Source organism: Corvus cornix, chromosome 4A, assembly GCF_000738735.6.
Source record: "Corvus cornix cornix isolate S_Up_H32 chromosome 4A, ASM73873v5, whole genome shotgun sequence".
NCBI classification, from domain to species: Eukaryota; Metazoa; Chordata; class Aves; order Passeriformes; family Corvidae; genus Corvus; species Corvus cornix.
In genome coordinates, this window is record NC_047058.1 from 12,216,946 (window position 1) to 12,237,363 (window position 20,418).

General features: G+C 38.5%; 1 protein-coding gene across 6 annotated transcripts in view; it reads left to right on the forward strand.

The window, feature by feature from the left end:
- Window positions 1-20,418, forward strand: part of COL4A5 (collagen type IV alpha 5 chain) — an 81,986-nt gene that overhangs the window by 6,677 nt on the left and 54,891 nt on the right. For 5 of the 6 annotated variants that reach the window (XM_019290836.1, XM_019290837.1, XM_010407717.2 and 2 more), the window contains exons 1-2: window positions 17,132-17,155; window positions 18,853-18,912. In XM_019290836.1, the coding sequence (XP_019146381.1) occupies window positions 17,147-17,155; window positions 18,853-18,912 (69 nt within the window). In that variant the 5' untranslated portion in view covers window positions 17,132-17,146. Of the gene's footprint in view, window positions 1-17,131; window positions 17,156-18,852; window positions 18,913-20,418 lie in introns of those variants that run through there. The other variant, XM_039571982.1, reaches the window with a different exon arrangement.

Here is a 20,418-nt window from a genome sequence, read left to right on the forward strand (position 1 = left end):
GAAGTTACCATGTATATAAATACATGGTACCGTGTCAGTAATTACAATGTACATGATTAATATAGTTAATTTGATGATCATCTGTGTTTCTCTCGTCTGTCCTATTTCATCATGTTAGTGGTGGTGGTTGTTATTATTTTCCATTTCATAACTGGCAGTGGCTCTTTCTAGTTACAAAAGCTAGGTCTGTAAAAGCAGAAAGAAGTGGATGCTGGCTTTTAGGATTGAGAAGGTATTTCATCCTGAAATTCCGTAGATGTGTCTTGATTAGTCATGCACAAGACTTGGTTTCGTAACACCAAGGCTCAAGCCCTCCTGCTTGCAACTTCTCATTTGTCATGTGTTTTGATTTTGACCCTTCATTAGTTTTAGTTGAAGATACATAGTAAAAGTTACATCTCGAGTTGTGTTCTAGCATGTACTGAAATACTAACAAATCCATGGAATCCTGAATGAAACAGAATGTAAGACCAATTTAGACCATAACAGAATCTTTTACAAAATCATTATGTATTTTTTTCAGTTTTTCCACATGATGGAAATAGAGTGATATTTCAGTGGAACTTACTAGGCTTTCATTTTCCTGGTCATGAATGAATATTCTACTCAGTGGAAGCAATTATTATTTACCTTTCTTAAAGTAGAAAGGGAAATTTTCCTAGGACAAAGTTAGTTAATTTTTTTAACAGCAAATGTAAATTTGTGTAGTGATTTTTTTTCTACTATGAATAAGCAATGATGCTTACTGTAATGCAGTTAGCTGTTGTTTGGTTTACCAGAACATGTGGAAACTTTCCTATATTACAGAGCGACTGAAGTCATTAAGGGCATCCCAGCAGATCTAATGTGCATATTTTCAGTCTGGGGCAAAGTACAGGGAGGAATGTGCTCTGCACATGCAGCAAAGATGCATTGTGCATTTTTACCTTTCATTCACTGAGATTAAAATGCTTCCCTTTCCACTGATCACCCCAGAACAAGATACCCAGGCAATACTCACTTACATGTTCTAGGAATGGTATTGCACAAGTGCACTGAATGGAAAGCAGCCTCTACCAATGGTGATGATACTAGACAAAATTGCTTTGAATTAAGACACTTTTTGCTTGTCTGCTTTATAAGGCTGTGTGGACTCAGTAACATTAAAAACCATTGGGGTGCTTTGAAGTTCCTGCTCGATGCAGTGTTTGGCAATCTGGTGTTGACTGCAGTGGTGTAAACCATCTGTCTCAAGAGTACCTGAAATAAAACTCGTTGGAATGATAGAATGCTGATGAAGTTTTAAGGATCATTAAGCAGCATTCTTTACCCTCCTGTGAGAGATTTGCAGTGCAGTTAAACCTTATTAAATATCATTGGTACAGTGCAGTGTCTGAAAAAAGGCAATGTGCTGAGCATCCTGGGTATGTAATTGCTAAGTGTGGGGAGGAAAAGCTTCAATGTAATGTGAAATTGGCATCAGAATAAACGTAGCTGAGCTGAAGAGGAAAGGGTCCTATTTATAAAAAGAAATCTATTGCTTATTTTAAGAAAATTGCTTTGTAGTTGACTGAGTCTTTCTTGCAGAGCTTAAGTCTTTCTTGGAGAACTTCTTGTGAGGAGCTGCAAGAAGCAAAGACTGGGGGATGTGATCTTAATTTTAAGAGAGCTGAACAAAGGGCAATTAGATAATTGCAAAGCTGAACAAAGGGCAATTAGATAATTGCAAAGCTATATTACAAGTTTTACATTTTAGCTTAAGCCTGTTAATCCTTTAGTCTCTCTTCTTCCAGAAGGCATGATGCTGAAACTAATGTATTAGTAGACATACCTTTAGTCTGTTTCAAAAAGACTGATATTGTGTGAATCATAGTTATGAAACCTCGCCTCTCTTCTTCCATGTTTTGAGTAGGAGACTGGACTAAATAACCTGAAGGTTCCTTCCAGCCTGAATTATCCTAGAAGTCTAAAATTACGTGGACGTACAGTTGTGCTCCTAGGTGTACTTTCTGTTAAGACGATTTACATATCCTGTAATCAAAAGTTAATCATGATTCATTAAATTAAATTGCAGGTTAGAAGGTATCAGATTAAATGCCTTTTTTTTTTTTTTTTAAATTTAGTTTCACCTAGTCAAGAAATCATCTCTTAAACTGTCAGCCCATAGCATTCGGAATTTTAATTTTGTATTCCCCTTTTGTGGATGTGTCTTATGAAGTGTGTGTTTGTATGTGTATTATTCTGCTATAATGGAACAAAAGAGAAAGAAATTGTAATGGCAATATAGACAATGTTTGGTGGTTTTGGTTTTGTTTTTTTTTTTTTTAACTTGTAGAGTGTATGTTAGGAGTTGGAAAGAAAGGAGCTTTAAAACTATGGATTTCAGCTCACTTGAAGGCTCTTGGTTATTGCAGCTCTGTTGTTGGATTTTTTTGTCCCCTCCATTTGGAGGGGAAGGAAAATAGTTTAGTCTCTCATCTGTATTTTGTTTCTTTTACCTAATCTCTACAGAGAATTAAAATGTCAGGGTTGAATTTCAATCTCTTCTCCCTCCTAGCACTGTAAAAGGTATCTGCATGCAACACACTTGGCTGTTTTACTTTTGGTTCTAGTTTATTATCTAAGGGAGGATTCCTTTTATTGAGGTATAGCTAGATGTGCAGAGCTGTCCTACTCTAGTCTAACATGACTCCAGTGTATACTAGATAAGCTTTGCTGCTGCAGCTCTGCTGAAATCCTGCTTTTCCCACCTCTTTCCTCAAGATAAGCTGAGGTTTATTCACTTCACTGCCTGAACACAGGTTAGTAAGTCTTTTTGCCAGTGACTGTGTCTGTCAGGACTTTCTGCTTTGCAGAAATGCATTAAACATGTTGGAAAGTGTTTTTATTCTAGGACTGGGTTTAGTTGTTAGCAAGGTGAATCTTAATTTTAAACCACACCATTAATTTAGAGAAAGATATTTATGCTGTACTGCTTCCTAGAGAATTTAGATGCTTTTAGAAACCAGACTTACACAGCCTTGGTTTGCTGCTGAGGTGTATGGATGTCGTAGACACCATTTCTCCAGGAGGAACAGTTAGGATGGAGGAAATCCTTGGTTTCTGTTGATGTGCTTCACTGATATGAAGCCAAGACTTTCATCTCTTGACATCTCTTTCTCTACTGCAGTAGTTGTATCTCTCACCTCTTGCTGTTGTGTTTGGAGATGTAGTTCAGATAGACAAGATCACCTTATTGGCTCTGGTAGAAGAAACAGAGGTTTGGCTGGTCCATTTGGTGCTGTTTGCTGCACAGACGCACCTGAGAGCCATGGCAAATAACCAAAGCTGCGGTGGAATGGCTTCATTTCAGAGATTCAGAGCCATTCACAAGAAAGATAAAGCTTCATAGAGACCCTTCAACTCGGCTTGTTTTAGGAACTACTGCTGTTAAGTGACAGAATTTACAGTGTCTTGGTCCTTTTATATAGAAAATGAAGCAGAAATATGCAGATGTTCCTTTCTAGCTTAATTTTCAGTTTGTCTGTCTTTTTGTATGGTTACTGGGCTGGACAAAAATACAGAACTTTATTATGCAAAATATAAAGTTTTGGCTTTGTCTCGCAACCATAGTGCTAAAGTGAAGTAACCTACAACATTTGTGCTGAGAGAAATTGTACTGAGCCCTTGTAATAGTGATGAGTTTTGAATGATGTTTCAAGTCATTTGCAAGATGTTTGGAGTAATCAGTTACCAATGGGTGCTGTATTTTTTTGCTTGCCTGTGGTGCTGTAGGCTGGCAGGCTTTTTCTCCCCTGTCAACTCCTTTGTGCTGTTCTTATAGTAGGAGTTTTCTACTTTTCTATCTTAATCTAGAAAGATATGACTTATGAGTCTTAATTTATATAAGGTAGTAACTTAATTTGTATTATAGTATAAGCAGTGTGATGCAAAACTTCTGACTTGGAATTGAGGACTACTTAAAAGTAGTTAGGAAAATAAAGAGTAATTATGTATACTGGACTTACCTGTATTTCTCCAGTACTCTGCAAATGTCAAAAGTTTACAGTGTATTCAGAGTAGTTAGTTTTATTTCTGTCTATTCTGGTTCCTATCCACTCCAACTCCTGCATTCTGTGTGAAAATATAACAGGCATTAGTTATTAGCTACATAAAGCTGTCAAGCTTAAGCAACCATTAATTCCACAATAATATTTGATTTTTCTGTACTTCACCGTGTTAGCAATGAAGGCTCGTCTTCCTTCCTTAGGAAAGTCTTTTTTTTCATGAGTCATAAATATATTTCTATCTAGCATCAGTCCATGTCTGTTAAATACAGCATCAATTCTTCAAAAACAAACCTTTCTCTTTATGCACTTAAATCCCCTTGGAATCTGATAGAAGGAAAGCAAATGACCACCCTGAACCATGAACTGCATTCTTTCTACACCTTGAATTAAAGTAGCAATTACTAAAACCCACAATTAAATCGCTTTACTTAAAGCAATAAAAACTAACGTGACTTTCAGGCAAGGCTGGACAAGCCTCCAGCTCCCAGAATTGTGATTTCTTGACAAGAAGTGCCACTGAAAACAATGTTTGGGTGAAGGAGCTTATGAACTCGGTTTAGAAATCTTTTAAAAATAATCCTTTTTATGAGGCAGTGGTTTTTCTTGAATCACCTTACTTTGAACTAACCTGTCACACAGAAAGACAGCAGAAGCCATTGTTTCTGAAAGGTAATTTCTAGCTGTCGTTCAGACAATATGGACTGGCTTAATAGTAGAAAATACTTATTCTGAATTAGAACACTTCTCTTGTATGTTCAACCTTAAAGGCCAAAGCTATGCAGAAGGAAAAGGAAGCTTCTGCACTGCACTGAGAAATGAGAATTTATATTTGACTTTGCTATCTCTTTCATCCATTCACTATATAGTTAGACATGAGGAAAAAACCTTGAGATTTCTGCAAAACCATTACTTATTTAATGACTTAAGAATTTAAAAATATTTAAAATAACAAGGAGAAAATCTGGAGAGGATGAGAAGTTGCAAGGCTTGAATGTGTTTTGTTTTGGTAGTTTAACTTCCCATATTCATTTGGTGCCTTCTTAATAGGGAAGGTAGTGCCATGAAAATTGCTAGAAGGCTGTGCCCAGAGTCTGCCCAGACACACAGTGAAAACATCCATGCAAAAGTTGGTATTTGCCTGGGTGGAGGAGTTTTTTGTAATTTTGATTGAAGGGAGGGTACATACATAATATGATTTAGTTTCTGAGCCAGAATGCTAATGGAAACTGCTTGGCAATAGAATGGATGACATTCCTGTATCTGCAGAAAGTGGCTTTTCTGTTCTAAAAGCTTTCAAACTCTTAAAGTAGTGTTAGTAACAAAGTGTTAAAACATCTCTCTCTAATGTATGAATTTTTGTATCCTAAGCGAACCTAGAAAACTTCTTAACTTTATGCTTGAATGAGAAAATGCTTGTTGACAGGTCTAGTCATGCTCAGGAAATGTGTATTTTCAGGACACTGGCATATTGTACCCAAAAATGAGAATAATTAACCAGGCCTTTTTAAAGAACCTTGAATTTTTGATATGCTGCAGAGGTAATTGTGGAGGAAGAGCACAGCCTGTCATGGAAATAGTAATGGAAATAGTATTGCTTTTTTTTCTGCCTTCTTTTTAAACAGTTGAACTAAGCAGATGTGCTCAACATCATAAGCAGATGAATCTGAGATGTAATCTAAATTTTAGTGTAAGATTTTCAGTAACTACTTTTGTCTTGATAGCGGAAAGGAGTGAGAAAGAGAGGGCACATGGTGTGACTCTTGGGGATAGTGCTAAGCAGGGCCAGGAGTTGGACTCTATGATCCTTGAGGGTCCCTTCCAACTCAGCTTATTCTGTGACTCTGAGTATGCTGATCATTTTGGTAGAAAATTACTCAAAACCGTAAGAACACCCTTAAGCTTTTTGCTGGTGTTCAGGAGCGTAATCATCAGTTGCTAAAAGAATCAATACAGAAGGTGGGTGTTTAGAGATGAATTTTCTGAATGCAATCGTTAGAAACTGATAATGAAGAGACAGTGTGTAAACAAACTGACCAGAGCCCTCATTCCTAATCCTCCTGTGCTTCTGGGGGGTAGGAGTGGAGAAACTGGGAGTGAAGTTAAGCCTGGGAAGTAAGGCAGAAGCAATGTGTTGGACGGTCTTTTTTTTTTTTATTTCTCATTACCCTACATTGACTTTTGATTGGCAATAAAATTTATTTCCCTGAGTCTGTTTTGCTTGTGATGCTAATTGCTGAATGATCTCTCCATGTCCTTGTCTTGGCCCAGGAACCTTTTGTTATATTTTCTCTTTCCTGTCCAGTTGAGGAGTAATAGTGGAGCTTGGTGGGCACCTGGCACCCACCATAAAAGTATTGTTGGATTTAACATTCTGAATAATTTTACTTAGATATAGATAACAAAATTAAAAAGTAGTGATGTTCCAAGCTAGTAATTTATTGTCGGATCATAGTAAAACTTAGGCTGGAAAGCATAATCATCCTGTCCTGGAGTCTGGACTTGGTGACCTCTTGCTCAAAGTAGAGCTGACTTGGAATTTCTGTTTGTTGTTCAGATAGTTGCAGTCTAAAAGGACATTGAAACAGTATCTTCTATTCCAAACCTTGCTTGCTATAGGAATAATGTTAAAACTTGGTGGAAAAGCTCCTTATTCAATACTTGCAGTTAACGTACTGGTTACTGCAGGATGCAGAGCACATGTCACAAACTTGAAGCAGGTTATTTTCTTGGCACCTGTTGGGCTCCAAATAGCACTTGTGGGAGTTGGTATACTCCCTAAAATAGGGTGCCTCAGGGAATACTTTCCCTTAGAGAAGATGACTTTGTTTTGGAATGAGTACAAATGCCAGGGGCTGTTTCTTAATCCTGCCAAGCTTCAGACTGAACTGCATCTCAAGTTTTAATAATACTTGAGGGCTATTTCTTATTAATGGGTCTCCTCATTTTACTTACTGTGCTGGAGTGTTGGAACTACGTATGCTCTCTCCTTGCCTACCCCCCTTTTTAAACTGATGGTATTTGAGTGTGATGTTGAAAGGAAGACAACTCACTGCCATCCTTGGACCTGGTCAGGGAATCACTGCAAGGAGATACTTCAGGTTGCATGTTGTCAACTTGCTACTGGGGAGCCTCCAGAAAGTGACTGGGAATAAAATAAATTGCTGATGAAAGCAATAACATAAATTTACAAGTGTCAAAGTAAGGAGAAGCTTGGTGCTGCTACTGAAGATTTCATCCCTCCCTCCCCTTTTGTTTCCCTTAGAAACAAAAATATGAAGTGTCTTTCCTGTCCCTCTGAACCCCCTTTCTCTAGCACTGATCAGATTTATTTTGCCTGTCCTGTCACTGATACAATGTTAATACTTGAAAATTTTTTTTGCTTTTTAATGTTCTGTGTAAAGATCTAATCTATGGCCTGTTCAACTACTTCCTTGCATGGGTTCAAATTTTTTAATGTAGGAAGTCTCTGAGAAGTGTGACTTAATTCCTGAGACTTGCTTTCTATTTAGTGATGATCAGTGCAATCCAAGTGTAATGATTCTCAGGATAATGTAATTTATAGCCTCTAGATGTAATTTCTCTGGTGTAAGGGAGTGGATTCTTTTTCCTCTAATCAAGGTTGAGTATCAAATTCCAAGATCGCATGTGCTAGATACAATGTTCTATTAGCACTAGCCTGGAGCTGTCTTAGAGCATTTTAAAGGCAATAAAATACATTCAGGCCCCCTTTGCTTTTTTTCCTGTGAGATAGTCTGGGAAATTACTGTTGTGATTGTCCATAGCAGTATAAGGTCACTTTTTCATAGGAAAGTGCATTTTGCATGGAAGCACCTTGCTTGAAAAGTGGCAGGTGCTCTAAGGAGCCCTGAGCTATTGCTATAGCACATAACCAGTGCTTAAGCAAATGAACTTAAGAGGCTGACACTGAGGGAGTCCATATCTGCTGAAGTTCAACATGTGAGTTCCTGAACAGGCATCTGAGAGCTCTCACTAAATATTCAACTTTTATCGGCTTTAGGGATTTCTGAACCCATGTGGATAAAGGGGCCTCCCATCTCATCAGATCCTGATGTTCCGTTCTTTTACAAGTGCCTCTGACTTACAGGGTTAGGACAATTGCTTGGTCTCCATTGCTTCCTTGTTTAACTTGGCCCTCTTCAGTGCCACTTACTTTTTCAACTTTGATTACCTGAGGCTGGAGAGTAGCTCTTTGTTAGCATTGAGCAATACAGAGAAAGTGCTGCCTGTAGTGCTCTCTTTAGGTGTTAAAGTGCACACACAGACTGTGCTGCTGCCACGGGCATAAACAAATGATAAAACAGCTCTGACTAGAGGAACCTTGAAGCTATGATACTTGGTCCAAGAACTGAAGGAGAATAGAGCTGATAATCACCTCCACCACAAAAAAAAAAAAAAAAAAAAATCCCCCAGACACCCACCAAGCCTTAAAGTGAGTTAGGTCTTGTTCTGGCAGTTAAGAGGGTGTGGACTTCTTCAGATAACATCTCAATACAGCATCACTCTGCACAGCCTCTATTCTTTTTACTATGTATACTTGCTTCATCTTCGGTATTAATTTAGTGCTCTCAGTAGTTTCAAAATAGACCAGAGTGGGGTTGGATTAGTCTGAAATGCTATTCTATTTCGCCTCTCCTTTCTCCAAGGAAGAAGTGGGTTTCTGTTCTTGTGTGGTCTGCTTCATGCTCTTGACACTTGAAAGTGCAGTTGTCAGTGACAAATGTCTGACGTCCATTAACAAGACTCTGGAATTGAAGCTTCTTCTATGGCATGTTACATGGATAAGGGTGAGGAGCAGGACATTTTCTGGGGAATTAGTCTGTCTTTATTCCATTTCCTTAACCAGGAAAGGAGTTAAAAAAGAGTACCAGAATGACTGGTGTTATGAGTGTATAATACTTGGCTTGCAAGCATATCTGAGACTTAGAAGCCTGACTGACCGTTTGGTCTAGGTTTGTGTTACATTTGGACATGGTTATAGAAAGTGGCAACATCTAACACCTGTCACATGGGAAAGGTCCTAAATGACTAGTAAATCTTAACGTGTAATGAGTTCCATATGGCACTTCTTATTTGCAGCTGGAAAAAATCAGGAAGTCCCAAGAGGCTGGTGATTAGAGACTTGTGTGTAAAATAAAAGTAAAACTGAGACTTCCTGAAAAGTCAAGTGGCTTACTGTATCCTGCCACTGACTAGCTGCCAGGTGCTCTGTGCTGGTGTGAGTTGCAGAGATGTGTAGCTGGACAGGCAAAGATGGAGGCATGCTTAAAATTTACCATTCCTCTAATTTGCTGTGTACTTGTTTAAGGAGTTCAATTATGGTCTGTATAAAAGTTAGAAGATGGCTTGCATTCAGAGTTCAGCATTAGAACTGAAATGAGCAGTAGTGAGGTGTAGACTGCCTACAGAGGTGGTATGAAATTTATCCAGTCCCAAACTGCAAAGCCAACTAGAGTTACTTAGTTTAGGATGTTTCTCTAGATGTGCTGTATATTTAGAGGTTCATGCAGGTGCAGTGCTTGCTGAAGAAGGAAATGAATGCGGTGTTTGGCATCTGCCAGTTCATTAATGTGGAGATGGAGTGGGTTTAGAAGGCCACCTGGTAGTTTACATTCTGGGTTAGTGCTCATTGCTTGCACTGTTTACCAGGTGTACTTGCCAAATCTAAACATAGATGCTTTGTAAGATGCTGCCTCTGGATGGCAGCATAAAGGTAATACTTCTGAGTTGCTGTTAAGGGAAATTTTTGCCAATTCATACAGCCTAATATGGAATTGTTTGGAACTTCGTGTTCATTAGGCCAGAAGTACTTGGCTTCTCAGGTCTCTTCAACTGTAGCTTTGAAATGCTTGCGAGAAGGTCAGCGAAGCGTGAGCTGATTATTTTACTTTGTGTGTCTCACCCAGTAAAATATACTGCACTGAAGCCCATTCTCTGTGTGTAAGACTAATAGACCACAGAAATCTAAGAGTTTTCGGAATTGGTGAGAACTGTCCTTTTCCTCGCCTACACTTGAGTGCGAGGCTGACAGTGGCCCTTGAAGCAGAGGGGCAACAATCATTTTTGAAGAGGTAAGCTTTTGTAGAAAGAGTGAACTACTGTGAGTTGCAAGGACTAGCTGTTCCTTAAACTCTGCACCTAAAGTTTCTGCTTAATGTTTCTTCATGTCCTGGAGAGTTGTCAGCCCTACCCCTCTTACAACCAAGTATTCAGAAAGGGAGTAAAGTCTGGGATTTGGGAGAGTTAGATGCCCAGCTGGGCTCTTTTACTTTTTGTCTTCTTTTCTGGCTCAGGAATCAGATACAGAGAAATTGTCAGGTTGTGATACCTCCCGTTCGTAATGGGTGAATAGTTGCAGTTTGGGGATGAATCAAAGTTGTTCAAGTTTTGGGGTGTTCATTCAGTAAAGAGTCTTTGACTCCAAAAGTCGCCTGTAGTTAGACTGTCAACTACTCTATGGGAAGATCTGTTGCTGCAAGTATTGCCTTTATTTTAACTAGAAGCTTCTGTGAAAGATACCCTTCATAAAAAACTGTATGTTAAAGATCCATAATTAGTTCCGTTTAAAGCAATAAATTCCATGTTGTTCTAGTACAAGGTACAGGCAGAAAAATTCAGTCCTCTTTAGATATGAGCTCCTGTCCATTTCTTGTGGCACAAAATACTTTTAACATAGACAAACTTATTTCAATTTTTGCATATTCTGAAGATAGTTATGTCAAGGTTTTATTGCTTTTAATTTTAGACATTTTTAAAGTACACCTTTAATTCCAACCAATTTGTAGTAAATGTATTCCAAGAGAATTTATTAATTCTTAAACTTTCCATTTAATCAGAACATTCATTTGGGATGTGATAACTAGACTTAGCAGATCTCTTACAGTTGTTCCATGTTGTTATTATTACTAGCTATTCATGTATCTAAATAACAAACACATAGTGCTGCCCCTTAAGAGGAAAAAGACGGGGTTTTTTATCCATCAGATGCTTGAGAATGGTTTTTAACCCACCTCTTGTGTTCTCATTCACTGTGGCCAGAACTGTAGCTATTACAGCTAAGACCTTCCTCTGCAAGTCTGAACAGGTCTCGTATTGTACAGATTTCAAAGAAAGATAGTGCCTCGAGGTGCAACAGATCAAATTAAATGTCAGAAGTTCCCTTACTTTAAAAAAAAATGGTCAAGAGCTTCTGCAAACATATTTTGACTCTAACCTTTTACACTGTGAAATTTGTTCTTTTCATATCTTTAGGCAGATTGAGGGAAATAATTCCTTAGAAGGGCATGCAATAGTCTTTTAATTCAGATTCTGCTTTAGCAATGTTACTGGTCATAAATACAGTACTTTAGTGAGAAAAGAATGGCCATTTGGATTATAGACCTGTGATGACTTTGCTGCCATAGTTGACTTCACACAAGTATATGAGAAATAAATTGTTATCTGCAAATTTGTACTCCTGCTTAAGCCTAAAGTGCGTGGATGTGAAATCATAATTAGAACTCATAATAGCAGCTTTAACTCTGCTTGTAAATCCCCACAAAACCTTTTGTTTGTTGGTTATATTTCTGTCCAGGCAAGTGAAGGGAAACTCAGCTTGCTGAAGATAAATGATGAAATCTTTGACCTGGATGAGTAGTAAATCCTTAGCTAGAAAACTGCACAGGTGTTTTGTTACACAGATCTTGGCAAGCTAATGAATATGAGGATACTCTTCAGGACTACCACCAAAATAAAGCTTAGTCTTTGTCTGCTTGGAACTGAAAGGCTGAATTTATTTGCATTATAAATAGAGGTATGAATAATTGAGTTTGACTTTTGCATGGTTGCAGCAGAAAGATTACTTAAGCCATCCTCCTAGAGCAAAGGCATTTGTAACTGGTGCTTTGCTCTATGTTGAATTTGTTGATTTTAATCAGAGTGAATTTCTAACAACAGAGTCAGTCTTTATAATTGATAGAATTGTCCAATATTTATGCTCCTTTTTTATCTGCTGTTGAATTTATGCTGACAACTGGTAAGCTGTCATATATGAATGCAGAGGGTGATGTTAGTAGCCTTTAGGGAACTCCTGTAACATCAGGATAACTATGAGAGGTGCAGGATTTGTTCACTGTGTATAAACTATTCTAGGAATATCTTTCACAGTTGTCTAACAGGTAATTGCAGTCCCTACTGTGAAAATTCTCTTCTGCCAACCTTAAATCATGAACAAGAGCAGCTTGAAAATCTGCAATTTCCACAGTGAGCTTTCATGAGCTACAAAACACTGTTAAACTGTTTCTCAGCAGTAAAGTTGTGTGTATTTGAGTTAATTTAGATACTGTAAGAATTCCAAGATATAAGTTTATTTTATGAAATATGTGGTCTAGAGTCAGACTTGGTGAATTGGGAAGTCCTGTTTCATTGTTTTCTGGACTAGAAGACTTCAAAACTATGGATTTTAGCCTAATTAACACTTCCATTATTTCTAACCCCTCTCACCCTTCTCCTTTGGCAGTACAAACCTGCCGGGGCTGATGCATGCTGTGCTAGAAGAAGGGTTCGATGTACCTGCAGTTCTTTTGACATTGCTTTGTGGCTTGATGTGATTCTATCTGAATGTACAACTCTGTGTTTCATTCAGCTTTCTTTTTAGTACTCAGGTAACTTCATTACCTGATTAACTAGCTAAGAAGAATATCTGGTCATATGTTGCTCATAAATACACAAGGGAGAGACCCGAGGTGCTTGATGATCTATAACTAATAGGAGCAAGTGCTCTTTCTATTAGCTTTTTAAAACACTGGGAAGGAAAGGATAATATAAAACTTCTATGTGTCCATTTTCAAGTTGAGACTGTATCTTTGAATCACAGCAGTTCATTTCCTGAGTGGCAGTGCAGTCAGACCTGCTGCAGGTAGTGAAAGGACTCATAACCACATCAGCGTTGCAGAAGTCCTTCTGTTACTTTTATCTGTGAAAAACCTGAGTTGCAAGTCTCAGGTTTAAGAGCTGTTAGGGGAGACAGACTGTGCTGTATGGAAGCCCTCAGAGATTAATTGCTTTTGAATGGGTTTTATGGATGGTTCTTCCTTTGACTGTTCTAGTGAATGGAAAGCTTAGTAAAACCAAATGATCAAGGGGCTTCATTATATGTATGCAAATAAATCCTAAGGAAATCATTAGGAAAAAGTTATGGGAAAATACACAAACAGCAATTGCTACACAGTGTGACTTGAGTGTATATTAATTTTTTTTTTCTGGCCTTTACTGCTTGCTCTCTGCTTATCACTCACATTGTTCCACAGTTCAGTTAAGCTCCTGTCATCAGTGTCTGTTGCAGTTTTCAATTTGTTTTAAAAGTCTGGCAAACTTTGCTTGGGCAGACTTTTTCAGTGATTTCTGTGCATCTTTTTCCTGCCGGAGGGAACCATCCTCACCTGGTGAGGCAGCTGACAATGTTGTGGTGTCACGTAACTGTCTGGTTCCCTTCAGGACAATATCTGTTTATGAAGCTAGTGTGTGCAAGTTAAACCTCATGGAAGATTCATCATTTAAATCTCTGAGGAGGTCTTAATGCATTACAGGCGACACCAGCATTTAAAATCAGTGGCTGTCCACAATCAGGTTTTTGATTCTTTCTTGACCTCCTGCTGCCATCAGAATGGAGCTGTCAAGAAAACCTTGTGGTCTGTTAGTACAAACTGCATCACTGGGTTCGGTAATGTCACTTTGCTCCTCTAGAAATGAGAGGAGTTATCAAACAGGAAATTCTGGATTTGTGATAAAATGATACATAAGGAGGATGTCAGAATAAAGAAATTGTGCTGTGTTCAAACTATTTCTTTTTTCTTTTTCTTATCCAGTTGTCTGATACCTGAATTGAGAATTCATTTGTAAGCAACTCGGATCATGTCAGAACTCTCATTGAGTCACCTACTGTGCTTCTGTAAGAAGCCTCACCTCCTCCTCTTGATTGGTAATTTGTACATGTCAAGCTTGTAAATGATCGGCTTCCCTCTGAAATCTTGCCCTTGGAAAGAGTATTAAAATACTGTTAAACTCCTATATGTTTTAACACTAATACATTATTGAAGTACTCTAGTGTACGGGTTTAGGTGCTCCCTTATACCCTTCCCTATATGCACACTGTCAGCTGTTAAGTTTCCCTGCAGCTGTGTATATGTAGTGGTAAATCACTTCTTTTTCATTTCAAAGTTTTGCAAAGTCCCAAGCTGCTGTTTTCTCTCCAGTAACAGCATTCATCTGCTGGTAGTTTTTACAAATATTTTGTCCAATACTGTTGTTTGTGGCAGCTGGGAGGTGGGGTAGGAATGGAATATGCTGAAACTGCCTTGTAACAAACGTCTTTGGGCCTGATGAGAAAGGAGTGGAATGTGCCCTGCATAAGGCAGGCTTCTAACACAACACGTTTTGAGGATGACTTAGGCTATTCATTTCACTGAGCTGACTGTAACAAACCTATGTCCAAGAGTAGGAATGTGTACTTTTTTTCTTCAAACTGAAAAACAACAAACAAACAAAACTGCATTCTGTTGGTGGCATAAAGCAGTTTTCCTCAGTCCATGTAAGACACAAAAGACCAAGCTTGTTCTGGAAGAATTATCCTTTGACCAGTAAACCAATACCATCCCTCCTTTTATATACTAATGAAAAGAACTTGCTCTCCACACACAGATTCAATGGGGTAGAAGCTGTCAGGAAAATCCAGTGAAAGGATTAGCTAAACTTGAATAGATTAATTAGAGCCTTTTGATTGTGTCTTGCTATGGAAAAGTCACAGCATAGGAAATAGCAGTGATAGTGTGTTCATCTTTACAGGTACGTGAGGGGGGAGGCAACAGGAATACAGTGAGAAGCAAATCTAAGCAGTTTGTCTTGAGTTCTTAAAAGCTGCTTTGATTGCTTATTCATCTTTGTGTATTTGAAAACAGAAAGGTTTTGATAGATATGGAGATTGTGACCAGCTCTTATGATCAAGCTACAGCTTGCTCTTATATCAAATATTTTTTACCATCTTCTGTCACCTAAGACAATGTGTCCTACTGGCCAGGGCCAGGAACTGAACTGCTACTGAAGGCATCTAGCTGCAAAATAATAATACAAGGCAGGAGTCTTGTTTGGTTTTCCAACTGCATTGTGTACTGAGTGTAACTTGGAATTCCCCTGAGGTTTGGAGTCATTCAGTTTTCCATATCTGGAAACCCAGAAGGTCACATAATTTTCAGAACCTAGTGATGGTTAACCTGTTACTAAGGGTAAACTACTGATGGTAGCCATCTAAATCTTGCTCTTAATGTAGATTTTTCTACATTTGGAATGTCATCGCATCCATTTTCGTTCTTTGATTGAAGTGTAGATTACTTACTGTTCATATGCAGGAGAAATTCCAAATATTCTATGCATAGTATGGAGCCTAGATTTTCATGGCAATCACGTGAGATGCACAACTGATTCAGTGACATCAAAAAACTCTAGCCTCTGGCTGCGGAGTGGCTTTCAAACTTGTGCTAACTTGTTATGCAGTATGCAGTCTCCTGTAGTGCAATTTTTGTGCCTGCTTTGCCAAGTTAAAAAAAAAAAAAAAAAAGGCCTTGAGATTACTGAAAAGCCTAAACAAGAAGAAAGCTTTCACTCAGAGTAGGTCATTACGCTTTTTTTGGTTTTTTCTCTGTGCCATCATATTTTACTTTAGGGGGTTTTTTTAAGCTATACAGCAATAAGATCTCTAAGTAGCATGAATTGATCTTGATATAATACAGATTCTCAGGGCTTTTTTTTCTTCAAACTATTTAATTAAGAATACTTATAATTTGGTGCGGATACAAGTTAATGCAAATAAGAAACACAATCTGCCAAATACAGCTTTTGTACAGGAAGATAAGTGACTCTGCCGGGGGAATACTTCTTGATAAGCTTGTGGGTGAATAGGTCTTCCCAGGATTTATGCCAAAAACTTATTACCATTTGATTACAGTGGGTATTTGAAGAGTTTTCTGATTACAGACCTTTAGCTTCCCTTCACTGCTGTCTGGGAAAAACCATGTTTCCTTCCTGCAAGTAATGCATCTGAACTGGATATCCAAAACCATTTGTCAAAAAGCGTTCAGCAAGTACTCCTGACTCTCCAAGACAGGCTAATTATGCAGGTTAAGAGGCTACTCAAAGCATAAGAAATCCAGTCTGAATATATAAATCGCTTTGGAAGATAGTCACAGGTTTAAAAAGAACCCCTACATTGATTAAATGAAAGTACTTTGGTTCAAACAGAATAAGGAAGAGAAGCACATTTTTCAGAAACTTTACACATGAAACTTTTAGTGGATACAAGCTGCAACATAAGGAATTCTGGTGAGTGATTTTGTGGAGGAACAGCTTCAATGTGAAGGCAAGCAGACGCCAAATCCAGGGCCTAAAGCAGCTGTGGGATCTCCACCACTGTAGTTATTCAACGTGCAACTGGACAAGGACCTGTGCAAACTGCCTAAGTTGCCCTGCTATGAGTGGTTCCTTCCATACCAAATTATTTCATGATTTCATTTGTTTTATGAATCAGATCTATTTCATGTGGTCTTGATGCTGACCCACTGTTAAAGATGTGTAAGTGCTAACAAAGTAGTCTTCTGCATTTTTCCTGTGTAGATACAGTAGCAAAGGGCAGAGACTCCTGAGCTTAACTGTCTGAAAACTCACCTTCACAATATTGTGCACCTCTAACTTGTCTTGTGAAGGAGCAGTGTAATCTCGTACCATCTTTTTCCCTCCCAACTTCACTTGCTCCCTGTTCACCCCAACAGTTCCCTTGTACCTGAAAAATGAGAAAATTTCTATTAGAAACATTCTTTGGAAGCTGTAAGGAAGACTAAATGAGTCTCTTCTGTTCCATGGGCTGAATAAATCCTCCTCTGTGTAGGATCTTGATCATGCTTTTCATGTGTGTGTGTTATTTTAGCCCGTGTATGTTCTACCACAGTTTTTGGTGGGTTTTGATGAGTACTGATGTAGTTTATTTTTTTCCCCCACCTCTTGGAGGCAGCAGAGGTTTTCCACGTTGCTCTCACTGTTCTATCCTTGTAATACAGAATCAGCACTGTGGCACAATGAGCCAGGTTTGTACTGTGAGGGAAGGGAATATTGCATGTAACTATGGTTAATCCCTTTTAAATGAAGCTTTGTTAAAGAGATTAATCTTGAAACTGCTTCACAAGGAATTTGCTTTTTTAAAACTCGTTTTTAAAAGTGAAAGAGATCAGATACCAAATTCCTAGGATAACTGGGATTGAAGGGGGACATCAGAAGGACATCTAGCCAAGCACCCTGTTCCAAACAAGGACAGCCATGAGGTCAGGGCAGGTTATTCAGGCCTTTGTCTAGCCTGATCTTTGAAAGCCTGGCTAGGAAGGTTCCATTTCATTTTAGGAAATGGTTCAGTAAATCCCTCTTAACTAAGAATTTTGAGTTTTTATATACATAAAATCAAGAAACTGGTTACAAAAGCCACATGGAAGATCGGGAGAGACACCCTAGTCATGTCATGTAATACTACTGCTGGACTTAAATCTCAAAGCTCTGCCTTTTGCTGCAAGATGCTTTAATTGATCCTGGGATTTTGTAGCTCCAGGTGAATTAAGCCACTTCTGTGTTTTCAGTCTGATGCTTGGTAGTATGTTTAGGCTAAGAGCCAGGACATTCCTAAAGCCAGGTAGGGGATGGGTCATGTCTCTAAATGCTTCTGTGGTAATGAAGACTAGAATTCAAGTGTGGGTGTATTTCAGATCTGACATACCGACTGGTTTCTTGCTTGATTGAAACTTTGTACATAATGTTCTCTGACAATTACTGAAGGGGAGTACCTCAGATGCTCAGCTTTTCAAACTTTTAAAGCGTATGCTTTGTGTTTTTAATACAATGCCGCACCTGTTCTCAGAGCAAGTTGAACCCTGAAGTATTTCAGGTAGTGTATCTTCTAATATGGCTCATAGTTTTTAACTATAAAGAGGTCTGAAAGATGTATTATGTAGAAACCTTCTACCAAAAAATATTTCTTCTAGAAATCTCACTTCTGTAACCCTGAGATCAACACAGGGCTGTAATGAATATCCTGTGTTAGAATGGGGGTGGAAGAATACAAACTAAGCAAATGTGGTATGGAAGGGTTACTTAACTTGGATCTTCTCTGTAAACCAACCTTCTATATCCCTCTCCTCTGAACCCCTTGAAATCCAACTGTCACTCAGTTACCTGACTGTTACCTTATGCTAGAGGCTGTTATAGCTGGTTTGTCGTGCTTTGCACTGGTGTGTGGATGCAGCTACATGAAATCTAGAGTTTTTAAAATGGTTTTCTCAGTAACTGAGCTGTGGGGGGAAGAATTAATCATGTAGTATTTGTCTAATAACTATCACAAATATGCCCAGAAGCTTCAGGCTTGTTTAAACTCTTGTACAAAACCTGACATCTACTGGTGGGAAGCATAACTGGGCTGTTCTCAGCGGGAGATGTGCTGAAGAGCCTGTTTGATAAAGTGCTGGTGCTTTTGGCTATAGATGTTGCATTGTACTCCTTAAGCATAAATTTGGAAGTCTAAAACTAACTGTAAAATACTTACAAACAAACATAAGTACTATCAAAGCTGATTGAACTTCCAGTTAATTGTGTCTGCTTTGAACACTTGTATAATGGCTCGAGGACGAACTTTGTAGGTTTATATTGTAGACTAATTTTTTAACTTTTTGTGACAATGTTAAAGCTTTCATATAGTCTTCTGCCAATTAAAAACATTTATTTTTCCCTTATGTCTTTAAAGGCTTGCCATGGATGTACATCTTTATCCAAATGTGATTGCAGTGGAGTAAAAGGTGAAAAGGTAAATAATCCTTTTTTTTTTTTTTTTTTACCTGTCAGACCAGTGCACAAACCACTGAGTCATATGTCAGCTAAAGATAACTGAAGCTTATGGATGATAGTTCTTTGCTTCTTGCTCATATCTTTTTTCTTTGATGGTAGTGTGGGCATCAGAGCTGTATTAACAGTTTCAGATATTGAGTCAGACTGACTGGTCCATCTGACAGTGTAAGATTTTCATATCATTATTTTCTCAAGAATGTGGGGAATTAATGCACAGATTTTTTCCATCTATCTGACAATTTTAAAAAATGCAAAAAAGCAGAGAAGAGACAAATCCTAGTAAAATAAAAAGAATTCCTAATTACAGCCAAGGCCTGCCTACACTAACTACTTAGTGTTAACAAGCTAAGGTGTGGAATGTATAATAATAGTTATGCTAGTAATGCTTCAGTGGGATTTTAAAATTGAGTGTGGGTTGTTTTCCCTCTTTTCTTGCACTGCCAGTTCATAAGTAGTTGATGCTCACTAAGGTGTTCTGAACTTGTACTGCTTTTCACCTTGTAATTTGCACAGTTGGATGCAAAGATGATGGTTGCTATTACTAGATGTGAGCTGGACCGTGGAAGTGACAAAATTCAGATACAGCTTTCCCAACACAGTTAGCTGCCACCCAAGTAAGCAGCTAGTTAATGGCCAAACATGTATTCTTGGATCAAGCAGAGTAAAAACCATCCCCACTCCAAAAAGCATCTCTGTGTCCCTCATTCAGGTGCAACAAGTTGTTTTGGTCTGCCCAGATGGTGTCCTAAGGCCAAGAGATGCATGTTGACATCTTGGAGCTTTCCTGCTTCCTTGCAGCTTTGACTTCCAGTCTCACTGCCTGTTCTCAGTGTATCTGTACAGTACTTCACGTTTGTCACCATTATTTCTTATTGTTTTACAATATTTTTCTTCGAGGATACAGCAGGTGTTCAGCATTTCTTTTAGTTACAGTGCACTGTAGATACACAGCTCAGTACTTGCCTGAATCAAGCCTTTTCTCAAGTGTGAGGAGCCTGGTTATAAGTGAATTGTGGTTAAATAGTTCCCATGTCACTGCTGTTGTCACAGGGAATGAATGGGATGTGATCACTGCAAGGGGCAGAGGCTGCCAGAAATGCTTCCACTCTCAGTCTTGTAAACAGTTTGCTTGAGATACAGTGGAGTCATCTTAAAGATGTGAACTGATAACAGTTTCATAAGCATGTCTTATCAAACCACTTACCCTATCTTAGCAAGGTTCTAGGAGGGCTTCAGTGCTCTAGATTAATTTCTGACACATTTCAAGGGTGGTTTTTGAGTTGCGTAAACAAATGTAACCTTAAATGAACAAAAGTAATGCAAAACAATCAGTCACTGCACTGACACTATAATGTGCTGGTGCAGAGTTTTACTATTGGCTCGGGTTAAACAAGGCAGCTGTCCAAAACTCCAGGTAATGCTTGATGCCACACCTGCCATCCAGATAGCTCCAGACAGATGAGGT